Below are 15,204 nucleotides of genomic sequence, written 5' to 3' on the forward strand. Positions count from 1 at the left end.
TCAGTCAGTTTTGGCTATTAAATGTCAGCTTAGTTAACAACTGCACCTTCAGCAGAGAAACCGTGAAGCTTTACCAACTTTAAGCACGTACTTGTTTATTTCTCAAACTGCAACACATAGCTACGCACAAAACACTGATAAATGTACGTGCCTATGACTGCAAGTAGTTGAATGGCTAACCCACAGAAGAACTGAGGCTACGATTGGGTTCAGAATAAGAGATCAAAGATTTCACATCAAGGAAACTCAAGTATGTGTACTTTACATCAGACGATGTTGCTTTCAAAGAGCAAAATCGGTGAGGTAACTAAACTGTCAGTTCAATCTGGACGGACTAAGCTCTCTACTCATCCTAGCCACTCATTGTTAGGATTTTTCATTGTTTGGATTTTTTTATTTAAGCATATTATTCATTTTTGTATTTCCACCTCCATATTAAAGTTGTCAATCAATTTTCCTATAAAATTAAAAAAGCAGATATTTGTACAGAAATGCTTCAGGGTTGCAGATGTGAGCAGATCATTTGTTCTAATCACATTTTTTAGCAGAAGCACTTCCATTGGTCTTTTCTACTGCAGTTATCATTAGTCTCACTAAAGCACTTGCTGATGATTATAAAATCATGAACAGTGCATCACACTTGCAAAGTACTGACTGTTTTGTTGGACCCCTTGCAGAAAAGCTTCTCATGGGAACCACAAGAGTAGGAGAACCTTTTTAGCTTATCCTATAAACCATGTTTTTGAAACCATGCCACCTAAAGTAGCAACTCTGTTAATCTCACCTGTTTGGACTTCCAGACCTCAAGAACTGGCATTCCGGCTATGATAGAGTTCGGATCTTCCTGAGCTGCTGAATTAACTGTATCATTCGCACCAATTACAAGGACCAAGTCAGTTTCTGCAGCAAGACAAAGAAAAAACTGATGAAAAATTATCCGAAACCTGAACATTGAGGCTGATATACATTTTTGTGTTAAATCTGATCTTTAGAGGCAGAAGAACCCCTTATGGTAAGCACTCTACAAACATTTATGGGGACTTCATTCACAAGTATTTTACAAACTTATCAGGCAAGTTACATGTGACAGTCCAAGTGTGCTACCAAATACCTCCAGCAAACTGCAAGCATCTACAACCCCATTCCAAGGGACTCGTTAGACCACTCTACCACACAAAAGTTAAATCCTTTGATATTTAAATGTGGTTTCATACATACATAGCATCACCACCTTCAAATTTATTTGTGCCTGGCTTTTTGTTTGAATACTCTTTTGAAAAACCTATTACCAGCAACTTCCTGATTTTTAAATAAAGATGTAAGAAAGCAAGAAGTTGCTGTACAATGCTATACTGGTTTGCAAGACATGACAGGGTCAAGTCATCCACAACATCTGACCTAAAGAAGTAACAGTAGTTTTCCAGTATGGAGCAGTAACAGTGATAAAAAAGACACAGTATTTGTCATTTACTTCACAGCTACAAGCAACTAAAAAAACCTGTTCTCTTGGTTCTGGAGGAAACAAGTTTCACAGGCCTATTTAACCTCCCTTCAATATCTATTTTCTGTACTCCTGCATTCAGTATCTCCCTTTGCTTTACCTGTCTGTACTCTCTGCTTCTCGGTTTTCTGCTTCTGAGTCAGGCTATGTCTTGTATTCCTCTGTGCTCACTTGCCATCAGCTGGGAGAGCACTCAGATTGCAAGAGAAAGACCTCTGCTCCTCTACAGTGGTATCACAACAGACACAAAGAGAAACTGAATGGCCTGACTGAAATTTTCTGGTTTTAAAATCCTTGGGCAATGTAAAAACAGAATCAAATCAAAATTGACAAGATCAAATCCAATCTACTGGAAACTTCTAGCTTGCATGCTAACCTGGGAAGTCTTCGTTGATCTCATCCATTTCCAGTACAATATCATAGGGAACACCAGCTTCTGCTAGGAGTACGTTCAGCTGACCAGGCATACGGCCAGCCACAGGGTGAATACCAAACCTAACAGGAAAGAAAGTCCAACCCCATTAATACATACTGACCACTCTGTTTTATAAGTAAAACTGCCACCTGCAACCTAAAAGGCTGAGAAGTTCTTAAGTATAAGCACATATGTGAATTAATAAGAAGAAATGTTTAAACCTTAACAATATTGTAATTACTTTTCCAGTGTTGCAGGGAACTGAGTGAGTGGGAAAGGCAACAAGGCCCGTAGATTTGACTCTTCACCTGGAGAGCAGCGGTTCCTTTTCTGCAAAGTTAAAAGTATGACTGACAACAAGTATACAAAAGAATACGCTCATTTCCCAGTAAATGAGAGAACCTGCTGGACACTTCTAGTGACAACACAGAAGGAAATGTCATGGCAGAAATGTCTGGGAATACATCACTGTAAGATGGACCAACAGACTAAATTTTCCACCCAACAATAGCTTATACCAACAAGCTTTTATCCAATTACTTTTAAAAGTAATAGGCCATTTTGTCTGGCTACAATCGTCAGCCTGAGCCACATCATACACAGCAAGCATTCATGTCCACCTTCCAAGCAGTACCATATTTAAAACCTTGTGACAGATATCTTTGGTTTTTATGAACAAGCCTTTTTGCTGCAAAACCACCACCCACATTAATGTGCTTTGCAGGTCCCTTACACCATTGAAAAGTGAAAGCACCACAGAGTAAATGAACTGGCCACAATAAAACACTCTTCATGAAAAGGCCAAAAGACTGTGCAGCCTTCCTGAAGCAAAACCACTCCTAGACCTAGAAATGCCTTTGGCAAATGACCTTATTGACTCAGGTATCTCTAGAGTATGCATGGTTATCACAGTCTAACACTCCAACAGAGTGTTTCTATTTTTCCAATAGAAATATTTGCAGGAATTCTACTTCAAGCTTTGCTGAATTAGGTTAACATGCCACTTTCTTCTCATGACAGATCTTGGGGGGGGAGGGAGGGGAAGGAGGGGGAGTGAGAAGGCGGAGAGCTAAGAAGCTATACCAGTTTAAGCATAACAATTTAAGAAATGTTTTCAGAACAGCTCAAAAGCAACTTAGAGAAAATACATTGTTTATGAGTTACTAAAAATTCAGACACACACGGGGGGGCAGTGTTAAGGCATGCATGCAGTTCTGTAAAAATCTGACAAAATTCAGAATGGAAATGTTAAACTGGTTTAGCTGCAGCTCCCAAAGACATATTTTGGTTAGGAGCAAATCTATTTCTTGTTAGCAGGTTGTACTCTTCTGCTCATGTACGGGCCCTGAATAAACTAAGCAGATCAATGTCTACTGTCCTGTGCATTTTCTGTCTTTCCAGCTCTGGAGCTATCACCAAATGCAATGCTGACTCAAGCACACCAGAAATGCCTCAGATGAATACTGTATATAGCTGAAGTTAAATGTTTAATAAGGAAGCCTATGTGTACTTTGGAAGAGACAGAAAATACCCAAGAGAAAACTGTAAATTCTTGGATTTATGAAAAGAAATTTCTGAGCAGAAATCCAAGTGAGTCAGGAATGCAAAAAAAGGACTTCAGATTTCTTCAGAAAGGAGAGAAAGACTGATAAATCAACTTGACGTGACAAACAGATTGTCACATATTTCTATTTTCAACTCCACTGCAATGGAAGTGAATAACACATCACTGATGGTCCACAAGTCACAAGCCAATCAACGCAGTTCACTTGTGAATTTAATACTGTACAAATGCATCCTTAAAAGGGCAACTGAGCACTGCATCAGCAAGACAACATTAAGACAATGCAAAGATGAGACAATTGGAACTCCAGAAACAAAATTAAGGACATATGATTAATCCACATAATACTAGATATACCACAATTTTAAGCTCCAGGTCAAACCGCAGGATAAAAGCTAACTGTAAAAGGAATACTTTTAAAGAAACAAAGAGAATAGATTGTATTCAGCTAGTAAACATTTGGGATCCTGTTGCAAAGGACAATACCTAGAATCAGAAAACGGAGAGCAAATATACAGGACAAAACATTAACAGCTTACGTTTCGCACCACTCACTCAGTAATATAAGACATGTGTAGTACTGCAGCTAGTCCTAAAGTATACCAGATTCAATCACTTACAGTACAGTAGGAGAACTCTTATTCTGAAGTACACTTGAGAAAACCCATCACTCCTCTGGCAGTGAAAATAGATTTTCCAACAAAATTCTCTTTTGTTTCTAATAAAATTATTTGAGCCTCTTTGTGACCAAAGCTGTTTTGGCAATACACAAAACAAAATACTCGTGAGGTTTCTATTAAATATTATATACACATACAATCTTATTTCAAGGGCTGAAAAGCCAAAATTTTAAGCTGCCAAGAGAACGAATTTCACCTTTGACTTCACTATTTCTGGCAAGAGTCAAACAAAGAAGAAAAGAAAGGGACAGATTATCTTCGTTCAGGAAGAGTTACGGCATCAACCATCTGTAGTTAGAGACTTCTGACAGACTCTGCTTGAAACCACATACTGCATATTCACAAAGTCTGAGAAAGCTACTCATACAAAAGCTTTTTGGACAAATATTGAAGTGACTCCCTGAAGTCTCCCTGTTAACCAAATATGACAGTGGCCTGCCAGTCTGTCTTGAAACTGGATGTGCAAGTCAGTCAAAAAGAATCATTAAAAATATGTGCCTCTCTAAGGCTTTCATTATTTCACAAGATAAGATCTACATATATCTGGAGTGAAATTAGCCTGTCCAATTGAAAGCAGAATTCAGGTAAGCATGGAAAAGAGATAGCTAAAATCCTTGATGGCTTACAACATGTCTAATAAAAGCTTGTATCTTGCTCCTGACTCACAACAACAGCAGTTCTCAAAGCTGTGTGCGTTAGGGCAGAAACATTTTGTCACATACGCTCTCCTAGATGTTCAAAATATGAGCCTCATTCACATTCAAAAATTCAAAACATGAATGACTTTGAAAGAGAGACATGTTTTATGGCAAAAATGTTTTAAAGTGAAAAATTGCTAAGTTTCTTTGATATGCTTTTAATACCAGTTATGCAAGAACTCCCTTAGGTTTGTTGGTTTGTTTTTAAATCAAGTAGAAATCTCACACTCTTTCTGACTTTCTGTTTACACGACATTAAGTTTTCAGTCTACATATACTTTACCCATAACAAAGATTCACAATCATGCTGTGTCTGACTTGAACATTATTCTGGTAGTTCACTGAAACACAGAACTCACCAGGAATTTTTTCTCTTGATCCTGCTGACCCTTACTGTGTAACATGGGGCTTGCTTATCACCTCCAATTGTCAGATACACTGAAGTGAGCACACACCTCCTTGCTACTAAGACTTCAGACCTAAACAGCATGAGTACCAGGCAAGGCTATTCAGCCTTTTCAATCAGCCTCTTTCGGATACTTTTTAGCTTTAGAAAGACAACACAGCACACTGAAAAATGAGTTCATATTTTGAACTTCTTCTTGTAATACAAGAAGTGCAACATTATCTTTTAAATTTAGACTGAAAATCTAAAACTCCCGACATACAGGTCGTATCTAGGACAGCACTCTCAGCACCGAAAGCATTTCAATTCGGGCGGAGGGGGGGAAGTTACTTAAAGTAGTATGAAGTTAATTATAGTAGTGTGTACAAGACACTGTTGCATGAAAAATTTCTGAAAAATCTCAAAATGGGAATTACTTTTTATACAGTTCATAAAGTCAGCACCTATCCTTATTACAAGGATAACATTCTTGTAATCAATACTGAAAGAACTAGCACCTACCTAACCCAATGCAGAAGTGTTTCAAGATCACTTCATCCATGTAAAGATAGGATTCCTGTCGTTATGCCAAAGCTGGACAGAGTGATGTAAGTAACACCTGACTGGTGCCTAACCTAGCTTACTCAACACTTCAGAAGCTGTATATACAGAGAATAATTTGCTCAACGGTTTTGCCTCACCTCCTCTTCCCTCCCCCCCATTCACTTTGTTTGTATTTAGACACCTCTCCAACTCTGTTTTCAGTAGAGACAATCTGTAATGCAAGATAACAGGAAGGGAAAAAAAAACCTAGATGAACCAAGAAGTGCATCATTCAGATATTCCACAGTTTGAATCCTGCGATATAACAACAGTTGCAGTGTAGCACGACTTGTAAGTATCACAGTATAATGCGCCCATCACACATTGTAGATGACTATGTAGATGGCTAGCATCAAAGCACATAGCCAGCTTAGCTAGTGTCATGCCTGAGGCAACAACATGTTCCCAGAAACAGTACTTCAGCATGGACTAAGCTCAGTGGCTCTGCTGGGGTCAGGTCACTAAAATTTAAACTTAATTAAATTAATTAAATTAAGCATATTTAAGTGAGGGTTGGTACTGGCTCCGTATTTCCAACCACTATAGTTTATCACAGCAGGGGCAAGATCCAAATACATGACATGGACCTTAGCTCAATGCAATAACCCTCCCAAGAACCCAACTGCAGGGAAGAAAGAAGAGTCTGCCTCCACAAAGCATCACACAGAGCTAGGCTGACCCATACGGAACCAATGACATATTGATACACCCCCCAGAAGGATACAGCTACAGCTGCATCCTTGCAGAAGCAGATCAGGTACAGCAAGGTTTGCTAGTTGTCTCTAGCTACACTGACACGGCACCTGAGCTAACAGAACTGTTGGACTCCATTTATCCATTCATCTGCAGCATTAATAATTCAGAACCCACCCAGTTAATTTGACAATAAGAAACAAACTGCGAACTGACACGTATGTACATGCTTAGTGTCTTCCAAATAAGCATACTGCAGCTTCCTAGAAACTTGCATCAGAGCACGTTGTTCTTACACTGCCATTCAGCAGTGACAGTAATTTCCATCTTATGCACACTTGAGCTATGCAATATGTTAAGATTGGTTGGGACAGCCTCTTAACAGCTCATCCTTTAAAATTCTTCTAGATTTTCTTGTAAAGTAACAAAGAATGATGACTGTAAATTGATATAATTAAACAACTGAAGTTTTATTTATTAATTTGTAGATAAATGTAAGTGGTACCCATCCACATATTCTATTACTCACAAGCAATTAGAACAATTGAGAAAAAAAACCCAGAACCCTAAATACATTTGATTAGAGCTGAGCCATAGAGGTAACAATAAAAATCCAAAAATGCAGGTCCAACACAAAATCCATGCTATCACATTTTCAAAAATGTAAGAAATCCATGTTTCCATATGCTCAAAAGTAATTAGACTCTCCAGCATCAGAAGACAGAAATCCAAGTCCTTCAAGACATCCATCTATAAAAATTAGGTTAAAAAAACCCAAAACGAATACCCTAACATATTAGCAACTAATTTGAAAGGCTGTTAAAGAGGTAATCTGCATTTTTCTCAACTATGAGAGTTACCCGAAAACCACCATATTTAATTATGAGTTAGATTTAAAAAGTCTATACAAAGCACAATTTTAAGAGTCCTTTCACCCTGCAATACATTTTTCTTATCAAGAATTTCTTACCATGCAGTAAAACAAAACACACTGATAGAAAAAGTCTTAGAAAAGTCATACTGTGGCAAAATCTAAAATAGTTAATTTGATGTGGACATGGACAGCATCGATTACCCATGCACATATGAGAATGTATACAGTTTAAAGTGTACTATAATACGATAGAATAATTATATATCTATATATAGAATTACCATAGATTATAATTAAATTATATAGAAGAAATCAGAATTTCACAACTAGGGGCCTACAAACAACACAGCATGTGGCTGAAGAACTTCGGTAAGGCCAGAACTTTCAATAATTTACACAATTGTAACTTTGCAGAAATAGGACACCAGTTGTAGAACAAGCATTTCTTCTCCAAGGCGAACGGATTCTGGGGACTACAGAATCTAGCCTATGAAAAGTTTTGTTGTTTTACCCATCCATAACAAGAGAAAGCTCTAATGAAGGCTCAGCAATATCCAGCTTTATATGTGATCCTACTAATGCATTAAAGATGTGATCTGCTGCAAGACCATGTCGAGTAAGGGATGATGTTAGCTATGCAATTTAATAACTAAAACAGTTTGAAGTTTCCAAACTCTCCCGTATTTCTAAATTTAAACCCTAGTCAGAGGTTATGCATCATGTTATATAATCTGCGCTCTTCACCGCGAATGTTATGGCTATAGGCAAAGTAAATGAAAACAACAGCTTCTCTGGATCAATCGTGAGCCATGAAGCAAAAAAAGACCATATGACAGATGCAATTTTTCTTGGCATGGTATGGGCATTACAAATTGATGACAATCATATGTCCACGCTGGCACCCCTCCACAGCGGATGTGTGAGAGTGTCACTACATCTGGATGGTGAGTGTACTAGGGTCCCGAGGCACTCCAGGCCTACTGAAACCAGAGGGACACCAGCTGCACTCAATGAACACCGTGGGAGCTTCGCAAAGTGATGAAAGGCCTGAATTACCACAAACTGTAAATACAGATTTATTTCATTAAAATACGAGGTAACCACTGCAGTGATCCCTTCCTGAAATTGACTCATTTCAAGTATAAGCCAGTTATTTCAAGGATTCATTCACATTTCTCCCCTGCAAAGCCAACATAAAGGGCAAAACCAATAATCTTTTATATCACCAAGGTTGATAAAAAATAAAATAAAGCTCTCATCCCCACAGAAGCACTGAAAGGAAAGCCAAAAGCACACGACACTGTCATCACATTAGCCAAGAAAGGTTCTTCTGTTGCACAACAAACAGGTCTTCAAAATTTTTAGAAGAGTAGAAAGGCAAGGTAGAATGTGGATTTTTAACCTAAGAAGGGCGTCTAACATTATAATGTGGTTAATTCTTTTCAGCATTGTTTCAAACATGCCAATCAGAATCAGATGTTACTGTCCATATTATTTTTTTTTTTTAATACACAAACATTGCTGTGTAGTAGTAAGCATTACTTCTATTAATGCAAGTCAGTTATCCCAGGAAAGAAGTAAGTCCCATGTTCCTGGTGCAGAGGCTGCTACCTGACGTACTCTTCCACTTCATACCAGACTGACCCCATCAAACACTTCTACATACTGCAGGAGGTTCTCATTTCCTGCCTAGAAGCCTCAACTATTCCCATTGCACCCCTTTAACTATTCCCCAACAGTTTCACAAGCAGAGAGGGTCCATTTCCTTATCAAATCAGGACTTAAAAAAAATAAAATTGAAGCTATTTAGTCTAGTAAACAATCTTAATAGAGGTGTCTCTAGGAGGCAATTCAAAGCACTTAAATTAGGGCTGTGCTCTCTCCCCATTGACTACAAGCATAAAGAAAAACTATTCTCCCTGCTTTCCCTGCACTGAAGTCAGCTGTTGTGATTACTCCTCACAGTAACATATTTCCAACAAAGTGGTTGCTTTCACAGAGCTCTCCAACCTCCACCTTGTCGTGGCTTAACTCCGGCCGGCAACTAAGCCCCACACAGCCGCTCACTTACTCCCGCCCGCTGGGATGGGGGAGAGAATCAGAAGGGTAAAAGTAAGAAAACTCGTGGGTTGAGATAAAGACAGTTTAACAGGTAAAGAAAAGCCGTGCACGCAAGCAAAGCAAAACACGAATTCATTCACTACTTCCCATCAGCAGGCAGGTGTTCAGCCATCCCCAGGAAAGCAGGGCTCCATCACGCCTAACGGTTACTTGGGAAGACAAACGCCATCACTCCGAACGCCCCCCCCCCTTCCTTTTTCTTTCCCCAGCTTTATATGCTAAGCATGACATCATATGGTATGGAATATCCCTTTGGTCAGCTGGGGTCAGCTGTCCTGGCTGTGCCCCCTCCCAACTCCTTGTGCACCCCCAGCCTCCTCGCTGGTGGGGTGGGGTGAGGAGCAGAAAAGGCCTTGACTCTGTGTCAGCACTGCTCAGCAGTAACAAAAACATCCCTGTGTTATCAACACTGTTTCCAGCACAAATCCAAAACATAGCCCCACACTAGCTACTGTAAAGAAACTTAACTCTATCCTAGCCAAAACCAGCACACACCTTTAGTAAAGGCTGCTGTTTTCTTGAACACAATACAAAAAGCTACATTAAAGTTTGATTTTTCAAAAAAACTTCACTGCTTGTTTTGTAGAAAAGTACACTATATCTAAAGGCAGAGCATATATATCTAAAGGAGCTAACTTATCTTTCAAAAAAGTAAGACTTTGTTGCTACAATGAAGTAGTATTAAATTTTAAAACCATTCTTTTTAACTGAACTTCAGCATGACACCAAACCAAACCAAACAAACCAACAACAACAAAAAAATTTTCTCCAACTGCTGGGGCTACTTCCAAAAACCAAATTTAATAAGAGTGTAAAGGAGTAAGGGATCTTAATTCCCCAAAATCAGTAAAAGGTAGAAATAATTTTTACACTAAAACATGAAATTTCAGCTGTATGTTAGTAAGACTTGAGCATTCCTCCAGCTAGTATTTCTGAGAGAGAGTGATCAGCATCATAATGACTGCTGAAACAAAAATTAAACCAAAACACAGACTTGTAGGGGACTTGAATGGAATGAAAAAAAACCACCAAACCTGTAACACTTTTCACCAAGGAAAGTACTTACCTGACATTTTTCCCTTGTTCTCTCAACATCTTCACCAGATCAGCTATGGGGTACTGAGCTTTTGCTGCACACAAACCATAGCCTGAAAGAATTTCCAAATTTTAAGCTATTTTTCTCTTTCAGTGCAGACAGCATAGTTACAGACAGTAAGTGTACTTTCCACACAAAGAGAAGCTCTCATAATTAAAAATAAATAGACAAACAAATAATATCTCTCTCTCTTGATAAATATAAAAGATACTTGTATATTTCCAGAGGAGTTTCAGCCTGACCACTGTAATTCATCTCATCTTTCTGGTCTCCTGACCACTAACAGTGTAGTGGTTTGACCAGTCGAACTACACAGGTAACTTATTTCAGCTTCACAAAAACACATGTTCCTTTCTCTATCAGAAAAGGATGCTTCAGACAGGTACACTGAAAAATTGATAAAGAGGTTACTATCAGGTTACTTCACCATCATATCCTCAACAAAATTTTGGATTTGCATAATGCAAATCTAGTAGTTGAATACAGCTTTTAGCAGCAAATAATCTTTTCAGTCTTTCTGTCTGAATTAATTCATCAGAGCAATAATGCCAAGGAAGATAATGCAGAGTATAAATTATTAATGGTGTCCTCAAGGTTTGACCACAGGAGCAAGAGGCAAACTCCTTGAAGATGTTTGTAAGCTTTGTTGGAAACAAAGGTAACTTCTCAAATTAGAACCCTACCTCACTGGTGTGTTCATTTAAGCTGAAGCAAAATGAAAGACTTTGTTTTTAGCATTCTTCTCATTCCTATGGTAAAATAAACTTAACACAATAGTTCTGCCATTCAGTTGAAGGAAAACAAGTCTTGAGCTATTCCCTATCTGACCTCTCGTGGTATTCTGACTGCCTGCCAGGTTAAACCACGACACAGGGAATGTGCTATTGAACTATATGAGCCTACAGCCAACGTAATAGTTTCACACAATTCAGGGTTTTGGTTTTCAGGATTTTCTTCTACTTTAATTCCAGTATTTATTGTATACTAACTAAGTTTTAGATGTTTTTCTGCTATTTCTTTAATAAAACAATGCAGAATTGAGCAAGTAGATGAGAAGCATAAACAAAATCCTCTTTCAGTAACTTAACAGAGAGATATTTTGTTGTTGGTACCACTGGTACTGTGGTAGTGCTCAGAAACTCACACCACAACAGCTGTACACCAAATTAACTGTAAACATAATTTACAAAAGACAGTCTTTGTCCTGAAGAATTTAAAATCTAAATAAATAGGACAAAGTTTGAAGAGACACGCACAAGGAAAAATAAAGGGCATACACATGTCTACACAGAGGAATGATGACTGACCTGGGAACAAAACCAGATCCCACAGACCCAGTCAACATTTGACATGCTGCTGCTACATTGCAACTGCAAGACAGGCTACTGTTTTTTGTTTTGTTTTGGGTTTTTTTTTGTTTGTTTTTTAATAATACATCCTCTGAATACCTTGTTGTATGAGTCAAGAGTGTCTTACCTGGAGTAATAATAATGTTATTGGCTTCCTTTATCATTTCAATTGCATTGTCCACATTGATTTCTGTGTGGGTTCCAGTAATTTCCATGGGCTTCCCACCAGCTGTTGACGTGGTGCCATAGCCCCCTAGAATCACATTTGCAAGGGAACGGTTCATAGCCTGAAAGACAAGAGGTTTTTGATCAGCTAAAGATGAAATAAAAGATAAGGGAGAGATGTCCACAAAGAAGTCTTCCTGACAATAGTCTTTATCTGCTGGTTTTGCCTGCTTACAACTCAAAACTTCTTAAACAGGCTCCTTAAAACAGAGACCCAGATTAACACAATAGCCAAACATCAGCTTCTAATGCATTACATTACACATGTAACGAGAGAGCATCAGTGTCTCCCCAAGACAAAGAACAAAACAACACAGATAACAAATATTGGTTTCTTTTTGTTCTTAAAATAGAGAGAGATAAAAGAATGCATATTTGATGACAGAACTTTTTTTTTTTTTAACATATGTATTAGATATATATATATACACACACACACACAATTTTTGCAAGATATTTTCTTAAGTTCTTGAGCAATGCAACATGTAAGCACAGAACCGGCTACATGACAGCATGGAAACCATGCAGCTTTTACAGGTAGTAAAGAAGGAAAGCTTCTACAGCATCAAGACAGGAAAGAACACAACAAAGCTAAGTAGCCACACAAAACTAACCAAATGCTAACTCAAAACAAATTGTAATAAACCAAAGGGGGTCATTAACTTACTGGCTGAGCACCAAAGGAGAACAAGAGATCTTAAACTAAGAGCTTTAAGAGGAGAACAGATCCTGTAAATTTGGCTCCGTTAGATACATAGCCAGAAAAAGCCACTGGTTAAATGCTTTCACTGGCATGTCTCCTTGGGAGTGTGGTCCCAAAGCAGTATCTAGCAATATCTGGAAGTAGGCAAAACTTGTAATTGCAGTAAACAAAACTTTAGAAGCAGGAAAGGAACAGGGTAAATTGCTTTTTTAATTAAACATGTGTGTCATACATCTGCTGTGCTAGCTCAGAAACCACAGCAAAATTTAAGAATGGATGTGGAGAGGCACACATACAAGCGAGAGGAAACACCCACACAAAAGTATGCTTCCAAGTGTCCATTTTCCACTGACATTTCAAATCATGCAACTCCACAGGTTTTTTGCTACCTGAGAAGATATGCCATTCTGTGAAATTCATCATCTAGCAAATAAGCACAATGAAGATGTTAGAAGAACTTTTGTTTATCCTGATAAATCACCCCTGTTTCAGATATGATAGGAAGGCACACAAATGCAGTGAAATCGGCATTACAGTAGGCAGTAGTTCATATCCTCTAAGAACATCTATCACACATGCATCACAATCTTAAACCATCAAACAGAAAAACAGACTACTTAGTATATTACAGCAGTTAAGCGTCAGGTAAAACAGCCTAGACAGAAGGATACCCTCTTCAGATGTTGCACACGCTAAGCTTACAAGAAAAGCACTTTCTAAACCAAAAGACAACAGTAAGACCAGGCCAAAGGCAAAAAAAGTTCAAATATTATTAGAAATCTGAGAATCCACACAAAGCAAGCATGAGATTGAAGCACCCTTGCATGGCTCTGCACCAAAGAGCCAAGGAAAGAGGAAGGAAGTCTGGCAAAAAAAAGGGGGTGGTACAGAAGGCTTCCAAATGAGCCAAGACCTCATCAAGCAACAATTAAATGAACACAGCTAAGACCTGCTCAGCACAGGACCAGTGTGGTAACTCTTCTATAGCCTCTTTCACCTTCTTTACCACCACAGACCACAAACATATATGCATAAAGTGTAAGCTTCACCATTCACAAATAATCCAACCACCAGCAAAAGCCCTTTATGCTGAGCATGCACAGGTGATACTGGCCAGGAGCTTACAGCCTGGGGAAAACCAAACCCTTGATCCCTGAGAACTCCAAGTCCTTCCACTGTGCCCACAGAAACCACACAGCTAGTACAGGTGATGGGCCAGCATACAATTTGTAAGACTAACACAATTCGTCCCTTCTCTCGCTCCGTTTCATCACTCGAATTAATGGTGCCCTTCGATTTGAAGCATCTTCCCCATCCCTAAGTATACTGATTCTAATACTACAGTTGCAATTACCAAGTACTCACTCTGCAAAAAAAAGGGAGAAGGACATGCTAATACAATCAAGTGTTCTGAAGACACATTGTGTTAGTGTTTTAAAAGAAGTCACAATTCACAGGATAAATGAACAATACAGGACTTTGCTTTTTTGTTTTGAAGTTAAAGTCTTTGTCCTTAACTCACTCTACTAATAGGTACAAAAGAGGGATGGGTGGAAAAAATCAAGCAGATACAAGTGCAAAAATTAAGTCGTTATTTGAATTCATGTTGGCCAATTTTATCAACTCAAGCCTTAAGAGATTATCTGGACAGGCTTTGGATGATTAAGCTACAGTTTTATCACAAAAAGTAATTGGAAATGTTGTAAAAAGGAGGTTTCAACCATTAAGATGTTTCCACAAACATCTTCTCATCTGTACTAGATAAGCTTCAATAAATACACTGCTTTGGATGGAAGTCATACTTGGAGGGAGGGGGAAGGAGGGGAAAACTGTTGCTTCATTAGCACAGGTTGCAACAGCCTAAAGCAGAGTTTATTGAAACTCTTGAGCATTTTTTCTCCTGAAATGCAACTTCAAGACAATGATACTTAATCCCCTGATTATAACAATGTTTTTAAAAGTAATGATTTCCATTAAAGGAAGTAAAGCAGAAAAGAAAAATGCTGGTCTAGAAACAAGTTATCCTGCTTATTGCGCAGAAATTATACAAAATAATTTTAATTTTACTGGCTGATCAACTTTAATTGTCTAAGCTTATGTAAAGCAGCAAAAGATTTCTATAATACTACCTCAAAAACGAAACTTCCTGAAATTTGAGAAATATGTAGAGGAAAGCCACTCTGTCACTGCATAACTATTTTGCTAGTTACTTCCCCAGGCTTCCTACTTATCTAGGTTCCTCCAACCAACAGATGCAAGTATCTCAAAATTCCCTGGCAGTGCTGAGAGGAGCTAGC

At 38.4% G+C, this 15,204-nt stretch overlaps 1 protein-coding gene across 4 annotated transcripts in view; it reads right to left on the reverse strand.

Moving 5' to 3' along the window:
• The window catches only part of NNT (nicotinamide nucleotide transhydrogenase), a 45,109-nt gene that overhangs the window by 2,706 nt on the left and 27,199 nt on the right, over nt 1-15,204 (reverse strand). For 2 of the 4 annotated variants that reach the window (XM_075136253.1, XM_075136256.1), the window contains 4 exons: nt 12,107-12,266; nt 10,601-10,682; nt 1,878-1,996; nt 785-900 (listed from right to left, as the gene is read on the reverse strand). In XM_075136253.1, coding sequence (XP_074992354.1) covers nt 785-900; nt 1,878-1,996; nt 10,601-10,682; nt 12,107-12,266 — 477 coding nt within the window. Of the gene's footprint in view, nt 1-784; nt 901-1,601; nt 1,725-1,877; nt 1,997-7,021; nt 8,476-10,600; nt 10,683-12,106; nt 12,267-15,204 lie in introns of those variants that run through there. The other 2 variants (XR_012670818.1, XM_075136254.1) reach the window with 2 other exon arrangements.

The sequence above is a fragment of the Calonectris borealis genome, chromosome Z (genome assembly GCF_964195595.1).
Source record: "Calonectris borealis chromosome Z, bCalBor7.hap1.2, whole genome shotgun sequence".
In the NCBI taxonomy this organism is placed as follows: domain Eukaryota; kingdom Metazoa; phylum Chordata; class Aves; order Procellariiformes; family Procellariidae; genus Calonectris; species Calonectris borealis.